Source organism: Chrysoperla carnea, chromosome 1 (genome assembly GCF_905475395.1).
Source record: "Chrysoperla carnea chromosome 1, inChrCarn1.1, whole genome shotgun sequence".
NCBI classification, from domain to species: domain Eukaryota; kingdom Metazoa; phylum Arthropoda; class Insecta; order Neuroptera; family Chrysopidae; genus Chrysoperla; species Chrysoperla carnea.
Window position 1 is genome coordinate 79,752,488 of NC_058337.1, and position 14,330 is coordinate 79,766,817.

A 14,330-nucleotide genomic window follows, 5' to 3' on the forward strand; every position below is an offset into this window, starting at 1 on the left:
TTAAAGTAGGTTTAAGACAACAGGTAACCAGCTTTCAACCAACCCTATTGTTACAATAATAAGCCTCGAAAGTCGAAACGTATTAATAAGCTCTGTTGCTACCGCTATCAATGTATGCAATTGTATATACATTATTAAGGACGCTACATGTACTTAATTCTACATTATACAGAGGTCTCTAGTTACCAAGAAATGACTCTTTTTACCGTGATTATAACTAACTTTGACAGCTATATACACATATAACATGTATGTTAAATTACAAATGGCGGATTGTCGTATAAGTTAGCAAATGTAGAATTATTTTTTTGTTCATCAATTTTTTTAGTTGGAAATTTACAAAAGTAGTTTATATGAATTTTAATACAAATCTTGTACAAATTCTACATATAAATTATGCCTTCTGTAAGTAACTTGTATATGCACTAATTACTAAACTTTAGATTACTATAGAAATATAATTGTAACACAAAATCTATGTACTATACAAATAGTAAATTTTGGGCTGATATATATTTTTTTAGAATAGTTTGCCTATGGTCAATCATCAATCGCCTGATGGAAATCAACCAGCGTGTATGAAAGTGTTTGTGCAACGAGATTACAGTGACGGAACATCTGTACGTTTTCAATCCAGATTCCCGACTGAATTAGAAGGCAAAGTATGTATTCAACCATACAATTCTACATTTAAAAATAAAAACCAAAATTAACTAACTTAAGTAGGTATTGTCACTAATTATACTTTTTATTTATTGTTGTTGTTTATTATGTAAAACAAAAACTGTTCCCTGGACAGAACATGCTTTGTTTTTTAAAAATGCATGGTTTGCTTTCCAGAATGATCTGAATTAAAATAAAACCTAACATTGTTAGGATAATAACATAATTAAGAATTCTATTGAATAATGATTAAAAAATTTCAAGTAATTTATACGAATATGGTCAGGATGGTTAAAAAATGAATGGTTGTTCCCAAAATCCGGGAAATCCGTTTTCATTTTAGCTAGACTTGCAAACTTATAGGTACGATTAGTAAACCGCAGTTACTGAAAAATTCATATAAAGTTTGTCGTGAATTCCTCCACTCTACGGTTTTCATTTTTGATGTGGAAGAGTAAAATTATTATCAAGAATCGCAAAACAGAAACCAACAAAATTCGATTGTATTGCGTACTTTTTATTGTTATAAGCCGAAAATTTAGATTCTGCGTTTGCTAATGGTGTTGAAAATGTTTTTATTAAAGTCTCTATGAATCGAAATAGCATGAAATTTTTGCAAATTACTTAAAAGAAGTGAAGACAACTGATGTTTAATTATAAATTTTGACTCACACAATTTTTTACAAAAAGGGCTCATAGGTTTGCTTGCGTCGAAAAATATCAACTTTGAGACGCCGTGTAAAGGATCGAGATACATTATTATGTAATTAATCGTGCGCTGAAAGGAAGGAATTTCCATAAAACATTTTTAATATTAAGGGTGAATTTTGTATAAATTTTAATACAACAATTCCTAATAATTTAAGTATTAATTTTATTGCCATTCGTATTATTTTTTTTTTTATATCCCTTTGAATATTGAAGTAATAGGCATTTAGTATTGGTATTAGCCTCTTATACATATTTATAAGTGATTCGTATAATTATAATTTTGTGACCTATTTAAAAATTTGATTGCCATGAACTTCAGTATGAAGTATTGAAAGTGCATTTTTAACACGCTTTTATTAGCTTGGTATGTATCTATGTAACATCAGATTGAATTGAAACTTCGCATACTTCATCAAGGAACGATGAAAATTCAATAATTGAATAAGTTTGTCCGATCGTCCCGATCAGGATCTTCAAGATAACTTTTTCCATATCTAAAAACGGTAATCATTCAACTTGCTCTCTTATTACTAAGTTTAGCAACGCACTTTTAAGGCGGTAGCTAATAACAGAAACATTGTGTCGATGCCCTTGATCGTTTTCAATATTTGATAGGTATTGATTAACACATTAAAACTTAACCTTTTAAATACGTAAAATAAATTTCAGCAAGCTTGCTGTTCGTGTAACGACTGAAAAGTTTTACTTTAAATTTTTTTTTCGTATCTAAATTGTTTTTTCGTGTAAATGTTTCTGCGAAATCTAAGCACTCTCGGAAAAAAATTCTCAATAAATGTTCGGTTTTCTATAAAGATCATTTTTGTTCAAATTGAATGAACAAACACCAAAAAGCTATATTTCTGCTATCAATTACTGTCTTAACTATTCCGTTTACAAAAAATGTTTCAAACAAAAAATATCTGTGTATTTATTTAAAGCGTTCATCTAATGTTTGTCAGTTATTAATCAGAGTGAGGTCTCAGTTGAACCTGAATACTTAGACCGAATTCGATGCCAGTATAAGATGTGCGTTTGAAACTAACATTTTTCGATTGAAGAATTTTCCTGGATTAAATTATTTATCGAGTTTCAAACATATGCCAACCTAAAAAATATATCCTATATATATGACCGACAAAAATAATCGAAATATTAAAATTATATTGTATTTTTCATCTTCCTATGAAATGATTTAATTTAACCTCAATCATTAGACAATAACTTTCGGTAAACAGTTAAACACAATTGTTCTGTTAGAATCTGTCAGTTCATCTGTAAGAGAGTAAGGTTTATTTAACTTTTGTGCTAATTTCCAATGTTGGATCATAAAAATATGTCTCCTAATCTTTTTCGGATCATCACACATTAAAACATAATAGTGAAGTTTTCTAATCAAAGAAATGTTTTTACGAATTATTGTTAGAAAATATTAATGATGTTAAATGCTTTAAAAATATCCCTGAATTATAATTTTTGTTAGCAGTCAGTTATATAAACTTTTTTTTTTTATAATTATATTCTGACACATCTTGTAGATAATTTATTTAAACAATCGTGTTGTTCATACTTTGAATCGTGAATATGAATATGTGATTAATTTAAATTAAATTTTAGTTGTTGATTATCAATCAAAATAATTTATTGTTTATTAGTTGGCTGTTATCAAAATAAAATAGTACTAATAATTCACTTCTTAATACTTAAAAATGGATGGTGTTTTGGTCGTATTTTGTTTTATTTTCAATTTTTAGTTTTATTTTAAAGTGAAAGTGTTTCATGAAAATAAAAAATTGTAGGATGTTATTTTGGTACTTTTTTTTTGCTACTGTAGCACTATTTTTTACATGATTTTGCGTAAATTGGTTTGCCAAATGTTTTTCTGTTAATTTATTCTAAGATGCAAAAATTTAATAATAATATTCAATTTTTGCTTTAAAGATTCTTATACAACGGCTATTTCATTAACTGAATTTTGAAAAACAAATCTTTACCTTTACCATCAAGGTAAACTTAACCAGTAACTAAAAATGAAGAATTAGCTCTAAACGGTAAAAATGGCTCATTGCTTTTGCGAAAAAATTACTTCAGTTCTAGCTCTAGGATAGTTCAATTATGCGTTTTAAAATGGTAACAACGTGACGATCCATGCTATGTTTCTTTGTATACTTTGTAACACACACAAAAAAAAAATCTTGGTTGAAGTAAAATTTTAAGATTGAAATCTAAAGATAAAACTTAGATAACGCCTAGCAGTAACCTATAATTCATTTAGATTTTATAGAATCAATTTGACTGGTAAAGTATAAAGTATCCCTTGATGTATTCCGCCTTTTGTAATCGTGCACACTGTTAAAAGCTGTTAGCAGTCAAGTATGAAAATTTAGTCTTAATGTTTGTAATCGAGACTTAAATTTTGTCTTTATTTATTTATACAAATAAATTGTCTATTTTGTTTTCAGATTGAGCGTCATGCATTTACGTATACAATAAATCAATTAAACACATACTTCGCTGAGGCGGAGAAGGCCGCATGCAGTACATATTGTGAAGGATGTCTAGCCTGTTTAACCGCATACCTAATATACATTTGTACAGATACCCATTACGAGAAGTGTTTAAGAAAAGTATCGAAATTTATTGCAGAAGAAAACGAACGAGTATATATGCCACGTGGGTTAATGCTAACCGATCCATGTTCACGTGGTTTACGCGTGATAGAAATCAGCTGCCTCGATCGACCTCCAACTGCATGACTGACGCTAAGTCACTCCACTCAGGAGTTTTTTATGTGACTAATCAAAAGTCACTGGCTTTTTCATATTGTGCTATGTTCTAATGGATTCTGTTTATTACAAAAATTGAGTGCTAACACAATCATTATTTTTGTCTTTCTTCTCTTAACGCATGCGTATAAGTAAGTTTTAATTCAGTGCTTTGAGATTGACAATTTTCGAAGTTTAAAGCAGAATGTGGTGTGTGTTAAATTAAAAAAAAAAAAAAAAAACAATTTGGACCTAAAAGGACATTCATGAAGTATTTTTTATAATTTAAATAATAAAAACAAAGAATAAAGCGAAGAATTGGATAAATGGGATAATGGAGAGGAAAATTAAATTAAAATCATTGAATAGTCATATTACTTGTAAAATTTGTCGAGGATATTTAATTGATGCAACAACTGTCACCGAATGTTTACATACTTTTTGTAAAAGCTGCTTAGTAAAACATTTAGAAGAGAACAATACTTGCCCTACGTGTAGTATAATCATCCATCAGTCACATCCTTTACAATATATATCACATGATCGTACAATGCAAGATATTGTATATAAATTAGTACCAAATTTACAAAAAAATGAAGAACGCAGTGAGCGTAAATTTTATAAAACGCGTGGTTTACCATGTCCGCGTGATTTGGTTATCCAAAATCATGGTGATGAGCATAATGAAGATAAAGCTGCGATGGACTCTCATGCAGAAGTTGATTATCATCGACAAGATGAACAAGTGAGTGTATGTTTAGAATGTATCAGTCCACATTTGAAAACATTAAAACGTCGTTTTATTCGATGTTCGGCACAAGCGACAATTTTACATTTAAAAAAATTTGTTGCCAAAAAGGCATTAGATGAAATTGAAAAATATAAGGATATTGATATACTGTGCAATGATGAGTTATTGGGTAAAGATCATACATTAAAATTTGTTTACGTAACAAGATGGAGGTTTCAAAATCCACCGTTAATTTTACAATATCGACCGCGTATTGATATATAGCATCAATTTAACGGTTACTTATTTGAGTAACTGATTTTTACCTTCCCCTAAAAAATGTCCCCTTAATTGTCATACAAATATATATTTTTCTTAAAAAAATTGAAAAATATTTTGTGTAATTTGTGCGAGGAAAAATTGTTAAAAATTAAATTGCACTAATTTAGGAAAATGATTTGTTTTTTTAAAATTTCACAAAATTTAAGGATATTGCAAAGTTTTATTGAAAAATGTATTTATTATACTCCCTAAAAAGAAAATTACAATTGAGCCAAGATAAAAAAAGAGTATAATTGCGATAATTAGAACATGCTGGTCTTAGCTATTTCCAGAGATTTCTTTACTTTTTTCTGCTGATATCGTTCAAAATTGTTTTAATTTTCCCGTATACCAATCCACAACACAACCTACTCATTTTGATGCGAGATGTTATATCTTTTGGTGAAAGCTAGCTAACTGCACACACAAAATCTATACTAAAAAAATGTTTTTATTCAACTTATAAATTATTCGATTCGGCTATTAAACGAAAATGTTGATACATTGTTTTTCAATTCTTGGCGTGATTGTAAAATTTTTTGACGAAAATATTTTCTCGGAAAATCCTAGATATAAAGCCTAGTTATATGACTGATAAAAATTTCCGTTAAGGAAAGTTTTAAATAACTATAATATTTGTAGAGACTGATTTTATTTAAAAAAATTTTTTAATACCACTTTGCTATATATCTTAAATTTGTTATCTTATAAATTGAAGAAAATCTTCAGTATTAAATTTTATTAATAAGTTCAATTTATTTGATAAAATTTTTGCTACCATGAAAATAAAAGTTTTTCACTTTTTATTGGGTCTAAAAAGTTCTTAAAATATTGGGGTTTTTAATATTTGTTTGTATAGAAATGTATAATATATGGTGCAATTATTTTTGAAACCATTCCATTTCGTTTTTGACCAATTACAATTTAAAAAATGTAAATATATTTATATATTTTTTTTGGTTCTTTGTTAAATTAAAAACTGTTTTTCAGATATGTTAATAGTTTTAGTACTGTGACAATTTCTGGAGTAGTTTGAAAATTAAAATGTAAAATGCATTTACAGCTTTATTATCTAATTAGATAGACTATAAGAAATATTAAAAAATCGTTCATATACAAAACAAATATAAGCTCCGATCCGAATTAACTCTTGTCATTATTTTGCAAATAATTTCTTTCTTAGATCAAAATGATCCAATGTTGTAATGTCGAACGTATAAATTCGTACTATTTTTCGTACCACATGATTTTATTTTAACATTTTCGCAATCATATTTATTTTATCCATATTTTGTTTTTCAGTCATTAGAGTTTATGATTACTGATTAAACCTGAAATTCGATACTTAAATTTATCCATGTCCATATAACGGTTTTTGGGTGTTTTTTTATTTTCCAAAATTTGTTAGTTGAAATTGAATTTTTGAAAAATTCTTGGAAAATGATAACATCTAATACACAAATTAATCTATTGGAATTTTAGAATGTATAAGTCAAAAACGGAATTGCAATGGAATGAGAAACAAAAAATACCAATAATGAAGAAAAAAACTACAATTTTTAAAGTTGGAAATCAAAATATTTCAGTAAATATTTTCAGTTAATGCGACTTTACAAATTTATATTTTGTTGAATTTTCTTTTAGAAAATATAAACTGATGTGTTTTGTAATTTTCCAAAATATATGTGTAAAAACATATTTATATATTAAAATATATGTTAAAATTTATCATGAATGTAACTAAGAAAATTTATTCATTAAATGTTTATATGTAATGATTGAAAAAAGTGTGTATAAAAATGCGTGAAAAAATGCTTAATCTTCTCAAGTATTTAACATATTTTACTTAAATTGACTTTAAAGTTGATTGGAAAGTGATTATCTACTTTTTTTTCTTCAAGAAATCCAGATTTAGGCAGTATGTATATAGAATTCACGACATTTTTTTAATGGAGGTTATCATTTGGGCATAAGTTTTAGGTCCGATTGATGCAAAACATGTAAACTTATTAAAGATTATTTTGGCATATGGATATGGAACAATACTTGTATTTAGTTCTGCTAATGCTATTTTGATAAAATTATGTATTTAATGCAGTCATTTTTTACCTGGAGGCACTTATAGATTCTAAGCCACTTTCGAAGAGTTGGACACTACTAGCTAGTAATTAAATCGACTACCATACGAGTGTACGGGGCTTACATTTAGGGAAATGACCGGACCATACATTTCATCGGTCTGACGTACTGTTAGAGATTAATTATTCGTTAATAATTGTTATTAATTTTAAGAATTTTTCGACTAATATTAGAAAACTTAAATTTTTATATTAAGCAGTGTTGTAGGTAATAAAGTGTATTAACAATTTATTTACGCTTCGAGTTTTAAGATAAAAAATTCGAACTCTATATTCTAGAATTTAAATTTCTCAGTAAAAATTGAAAATCAATGGATTGATAATAAATTATATAAGATTTTGTTTATTGTAAATTACAAACATTAGTGTTTTTCTAATATTAGTTGATAAATTGTTAAATTAAAAATGATAATTAACAAGGGGATGTCAGATCACAAAATGCCAAAGAACTTCTATCTTAGAATTTCGTAAGGAATACATAGTTCTATTTGGTCCAGTGATTTTGAATGTATAAAATGGTGCTTTACAGCAGAGTGTTTGAATCGTTTTTGGTTAATTTTCGCGTCATATTAAATATGATTTACAAACTTTTTTTCTTCTGATGTACTACCTAATCAAGGTAGTTATTTCGACATCAACTACATGGAATTGTGCAAATGTGTACATAGTATATACTAAATGACTGTATAGTATAAACTATTTCTAAATTTTAATCAAAATTTATATGAACTAATTACCGGTAAGAACGAGATTAATGCGAGTTAATTATTTCAAAAAGATTTGGCGATTCTTTAATACGTAATGGTCTGATTTGAATAAAAATTTCCATGCACCTCAGTAATTTATACTTTTATTATTGGTGGGGACTAGATATTAACTTTCTAATCATGCAAATCATTTGACTGATGCAGTTTGACCTTTGAATTTCATAATTTGAGAATATTCACATCCGTTGAATGCTGCATACATGTATATTTTACACTTTAGTTTAAGGTAGTTTCAATACTTTTTTTACTGATAATTCACTGCCTTTTTTACCATATTTTCATATTCAAAAGGTCATCCATTAACATATTCTATAATTACAATAGCAGCGTTATTTAAAATTTTATCGAAATCAATTTGGATTTAAAGCTAAATGGCATTTTTGTAACAGGTAATTTCACACAGGTGGTTAATTGTTTTCAATTGTACGCATTTTGGTGTCATTTGCGTTCTTAAAACAAAACTATTGAAAAATATTTAAAAAATCAACATGAAGGAAGCATATATTCGATTGATTAATTATTTAAAATTTATTTCAGTTATGTATTTGTTTTGGAATCGTTAAGTTTTATGAACGCAAACTTTCACCAACCAAGAGCTACTTATCAAGAATTAGGTAATACAGTCTTGACTGGTGGTTAAATGAATTAACCAATTGAGCTGAATTTTGTATGTAATAATTCAATTATGTCAATATAGATCAATATTTTGCCATATTGGCGTAGTGATAATAAATTTATACGACTATAAAGTGCCAACAGTATATAAATTGAAAGAATGGTTTAATATTTTTAACCATCTGTGATTTAAAAATTTTCAAACCTGGATCTTGTTTCTGTTAAGATTTTATTTTCAATTTCTTTCCAGAATTTTCAGAAAAAAAGATATAACATTTTTTTAAAATTATAAATGGCATTAATTATTATTGTTAAAACTGATTTTAAGAGATTTAAAAAGAAAAAGGTTGTAAATAAACAAAAAATATATTTGATTTCGAAATGTAAAGTCAGATTTAGACTGTATAATGTAAACAAAGCTTTGAGAATAATAACATTTTTTTTTTTAAATGTTGTACAAAAGCACCACTTCGTCTCGTGTTCATGTTTCTTCAATATATGGAAGTGTCATGCGTGATTCTTATCTTTGCAATTTAAAGTCATTTAAACGCTGGGTGGCGATCGATCTAGAAGACCTGACAAAGTGGGAGAATAGTCATAAAAATTTGGTCACAGTCAAGGAAATAAAAATATAAAATTTTTTCCTTAGGTTAGCCACTCAAAATCGACCGGATTCTTTATCGGATGCGTCGAATTTACCTTAAAATAAGAATTTTATCAGAATCTGTGGAAAAAAATTAATAAATGTTTGCTATATAAATTCAATTCCTGTCGCCATTCTGATAATAACGTTGTCTTGAATTTGTTTATTACGCTTGCTCAAATATCATTTTCCATAGTACAATATGTGTTATCTGCAGCGAATCAGTTTATCACTTTTTGCATCATTTAAAACCGATAAGAACCCATAAGGACATGATTATTTATTATCCAAACTTTCATAAAAAGTGTTAAAGATGTTTAATGTTTAATCCTTTACTGTCTAAACTCGGCTTTACAAAATAATTTAAAATAAAAAAAATAGATTTTTATTACAGATTTTTTATATATTTATGATTTTTGTGAATATTATTGAATATTTGGTAGTTTAAGCATCAAAACATTACAGATTGTAATAAAAAACAAATTTTCAATTTATTGTAATTTCTGGTACGGTCTTAAATTTGTAATATACCACAATAAAATTAATAAAGATATACGTCAAGTGAGTCATTTTGTTTTAATTTTTTGCTTACCGGTAAGGTAAAGCTAGCCGATACAGAGTAATGTTGTAAATTAGTTCATGATATACAACATTATTTACAAACAATTTACTTTATTTCACAAAGCGATCGACGTTCCGTTGGAATGCATACGTTAAATTCAATTCTGGATACCCGGCTAAAACCAGCTTTGTACTTTTTTATTTGTGAATAAATTTTAGCGATTGTACTTTTTAGAGCATAACAAGGACTAAAACTAATTCAATCGGACATATCTCAAACTTTTTACAGTTTTAGAGTTTTGATATAGTTGTAGTAAATAACTAGTTAATAAATTGAACGATATTGGTTTCGAGATAGAAAAAAAACAGGCGGCATTGGTATTGATTAATGGTTACGATTTTAATATAATAAAATAATTAGTTTATCAAGAAATGGATTAAAACGGTATCGGTTTGGATCATCTAGTAATTGTTATCAAATTAAGTTAAATGCAAAATCTTGATTTTAACGTTTAAGAACTTGCTAGTTCAGCCACTGCTTCGTCACTTTCCCAACATAAGTATTTATTTCTGCACATGTGCATTAGTTATCGCACAGTCGACACATTATCGCCTGGTTCTCACACAGTGGATACCAAACATAATTTTTTTAATTATCGCCGAAATTGGCTGTTTTAATGATTTTGATCAATTTCTACGTATAAAAAAGTAAACCTAAAATTCAATTATGCCCATTCAACTCTATTTTAACTCATTCAATTTAATTTGAAAATAAAATTAGTTTTATCCTATTCTTTCCTATAGAAAATTTTGAATATTATTAACTCCCTAATTGCTATAGTGTAATTTTCATAATTTTTTCCAGTCTTACCTATGGTAGTTATTGATGTCACCATTTTTAATCGAATTTTAACAAAGTATTAAATGGCACTTTTAAGTTTTCGTATATTTGAAAGAATTTTAACTTTGCGGTTGATTATATGTAATAATCTGCAGTTGATGATTTGATTTGTTGTATTAGTCTCTTAAAATAATTTCATTCAACTGCTGTTTTGTTTGGATCATAGTTGATTGGGGATGATGACAAAGTTATGTTTATTGATTAAAGTGAAGAATTCTCACTGGATAGACTGAAAAATGAAGTTGGTTTTTGAAAATCTTTAGAAGTACGCAAAATATAAAAGTTTAAAACTCCTAATTAAACAAAGAGGAAAATATTTTAAAAGTGACGTTATTGCTGCATAAGTATCGCCACAGACATTGCATATAAAACTGTTTACTGTTTTACAAGAAAGAAACGGGCATCAATCTTTGAATGCTTCTTCGTTTTTTAATCAATATTAATTTGATTTGCAAATGTTATGGCATCAAGTCTATTTTTGCCCTTTTATGGGTAATGTGGCAAATTCGATATCAGTCATCTTCCCATTAAAATAATCTAATAGATTTATTATTGAATCGAAATTAATCAGAAATTCAGTTTAATTTAAACTCTATTCAAAATGTTCAATTAAAAAATACCAGTGAGAATAAGCCGAAACTAAACAAATTCGATTTCCTATACATTCAGATTGATAACCAAACAAAATTATGAATAACAAGTGAAAAGAAACAATTGACTGAGTTAATTGTTGAAATACCATGCATAGTCAGTGTTGATTTCTTTATCACATAACACATACAAAAATGTATAGACAGTGTTGATGCGCAATCGTTTAAATACACACACCCAACTGATATTCCTATATTAATACATACTATAAAATTTGCACCTAATTAACGCCCTCGTGGGTAAAGAGTGATGTTTACAAAAAAATGTTTCAAACAAAAGTTTTTTATTTTTTTATAGGGAACATTTTTTACATGTAAACTTTTGTTCTATCTCTAACGGTTTACAAGATGGGTCCTACGGACCCAAGACCCAATTGACCTATGATGCTCATTTACGAACTTGACCTCACTTTTTACGTCCTGAGTACGCTGTAAAAATTTCAGCTCGATATCTTTTTTCGTTTTTGAGTTATCGTGTCCACAGACGGACGGACGGACGGACAACCGGAAATGGACTAATTAGGTGATTCTATGAACACCTATACCAAAATTTTTTTCGTAGCATCAATATTTTTAAGCGTTACAAACTTGGGAAACTATTGAAACTTAATATACTATGTATATTTCATATATACATGGTATAATAAATTTGATTTCCTATACATTCAGATTGATAACCAAACAAAATTATGAATAGAAAGAGGACATTATTTTTGAGCTGTTCGATATGGTTATTGAGATTTTTTTAAATTAAGTCTTTAATGGCTTTCCTAATAACAAAGTTCCGATTAATGAATAGAAAATTTAAATTTCCTTTTCATGTCGATTCATGTAAAGAACATTTTTAATAGGGTTAGATTCAAAATGCCTGATTCTAATGTGAAAAAGGCGAAGATTCAACCAAAAAATATAAAGAAAAATTAACTGTAAATAAACAAAAAATTAATAGCACGTTCTTGGCTTTTCTCCTATTATTTCTTTCAATAAAAGCGGACAATTTGGTAGTTAGATACTAAAATCGTGAACCAATTACAATAAACAAACAAAAAATTTATTTAAAAAAATCAGTTTTCCATTTTGTTTTGAAGGAACAATAATAAACTCATGTTTTAAATGAGAACGAATAAATTGATTCCAATTTGGCTTAGTAGCAAATGTATCGGATTTTTACTATGCTATTTACTATAGTTTACTTTATAAAGGATTAAGGGTGTTCGAAGATTTAAGACATTAATGTGAAAGGAAATTTTGCAAATAATAAAATAATTAATAGGAAATTTTGAAGATACTTTATTATGAATTAACCATTTGTTGTATTTATTTTTTTATTTTATTTCTTCTTTTTTTTTTTTACATAAAAATGTCTATTTCAACATCAATGATGTGTATAATATTTGTTACAATAAATGAAATAACATTTTTTATATTCCAGTGCGAGACAGGACTGTGGAATATTTAAAATATTCGAATAATGTGACTATTTATACGTTAAACTTCTTTGCTTTATTGTAGTAACGCTTAGATTTTAAAAAGTAGTACGTGAGTGTGAAAGTGGTATAGTCCTGCTACTTGCAGAATGTATAGGCCAGTAAAAATACAAGTTTGCTTTTTATGGTTTCCATCATTTTCTTTTACATCTAAGTAAATGCAGGGTTAAGTTCTTCCCAAATAAGTCAAAAATGATTCGATAGATGGCAGCACTGGTGGGAGATAGTAAAAAAGACAGAGATGCATTGAGGAAGATTTAAATTCTGTCATACGGAAACGTCAATGGGTTTTATATGTACCCCCCCCCCCAACTAGTGACGCCATCTAGCGGATCTTTTTTAATCTCCAGAGGAAAAAGGCTAATTACCAAAAAAACTAAAAACTTTGATATTTTTGCTTTCCCTGCAAGCCCAGCATCCTTAAAGTTTACGAGGTAAAATGCCTCAAACTTAAATCCCTTTATTATTTAGCTGTAAAAAAAGTGATTAAACACATTTCCAGCTTTCCACTAACTAAAGCCAAGCACAATCCTTTTTAATATCATTTTTCTGTCGTAAGTAGTATTGGCTTTATTCGAATAATTTTTTTTATTCCATCGCTGTCTCGTAATGGCCTATAAATAATACTGTTCTATAACAATTATTTATTTGCTATTTTCCATTTTTATTATTTCTAAAATAAATATTTGATTCTAGAACATTTATTTATTTTTGTTAGAAATTTCAATAGTCTACAAAAGTTATCAAATGAGAAGAAACGGAAGAGTATGGCTTATGCTTTCCTTATGAAAAAAAAATGAAAATTATGAAAACGTTTTAACAAAGGCTGTGTAGAAATTCATTTTTCATTCATATTATTACAGTTTCAACAATTGACTGATAAAATTTTAACACTTGAAGGGTAAAAAATGAAATAAAATAACAATAATAGTAGAGTGAAATTACGCCTTGTGTATGGATTAAAAGTTCGAGCAGCGAAACTTTGGGGTTTTTCTTTTCACATCAAAATAAGTATTTTTTGAAATTTTTTACTTTCCCGGAGTGGTGCAACATGTTTAAAAAAACAAAATGGCGTCAAAAATGGAATTTTTTTCAGAAATTTTATCATTTTTATTTTATATTCGCCAAAGGGGACATCGGTGGATATCCAAATTTGGTAGGCTTGTAGTCAATATTAAGAACTACTCCTCATATTTTTTTGGGGGGTTTCGTCCCTTCCCCTCCCAGTTATATATATATATGTATACATACATATGGTAAAACAGTTCATTTGACTGTAACTTGAAAAATATTTGATTGATTTTAATGAAACTAATATCCATAGTAGGTTTCATTACTTACAACTTTCAGTTAAAATTTTAGCGAAATCCGTAACATATTT

General features: G+C 27.7%; 2 protein-coding genes across 2 annotated transcripts; both read left to right on the forward strand.

Annotated features, from left to right (window-relative positions):
• Nucleotides 1-268: 268 nt before the first annotated feature.
• LOC123303658 (golgin subfamily A member 7) lies at nucleotides 269-4,142 on the forward strand. The gene is made up of 3 exons (XM_044886298.1): nucleotides 269-405; nucleotides 525-662; nucleotides 3,834-4,142. Exons 1-3 carry the CDS (start codon nucleotides 397-399, stop codon nucleotides 4,125-4,127), a joined length of 441 nt encoding a protein of 146 aa, XP_044742233.1. The 5' UTR covers nucleotides 269-396; the 3' UTR covers nucleotides 4,128-4,142.
• A 328-nt stretch (nucleotides 4,143-4,470) lies between these two features.
• Nucleotides 4,471-5,258, forward strand: LOC123303642 (polycomb group RING finger protein 3). Its single transcript, XM_044886297.1, has one exon. The coding sequence runs from the start codon at nucleotides 4,471-4,473 to the stop codon at nucleotides 5,149-5,151; it is 681 nt and encodes a 226-aa protein (XP_044742232.1). The 3' UTR covers nucleotides 5,152-5,258.
• The last annotated feature ends 9,072 nt before the right edge of the window (nucleotides 5,259-14,330 follow it).

What these genes read in the sequence shown, in the direction of transcription:
- LOC123303658 (XM_044886298.1), top strand. An exon ending in CGACTGAATTAGAAGGCAAA is followed by an intron (nt 663 to 3,833) that starts GTATGTATTCAA and finishes TTTTGTTTTCAG; the next exon opens with ATTGAGCGTCATGCATTTAC.
- LOC123303642 (XM_044886297.1), top strand. Translation starts at nt 4,471, where the DNA reads ATGGAGAGGAAAATTAAATTAAAATCATTGAATAGTCATATTACTTGT.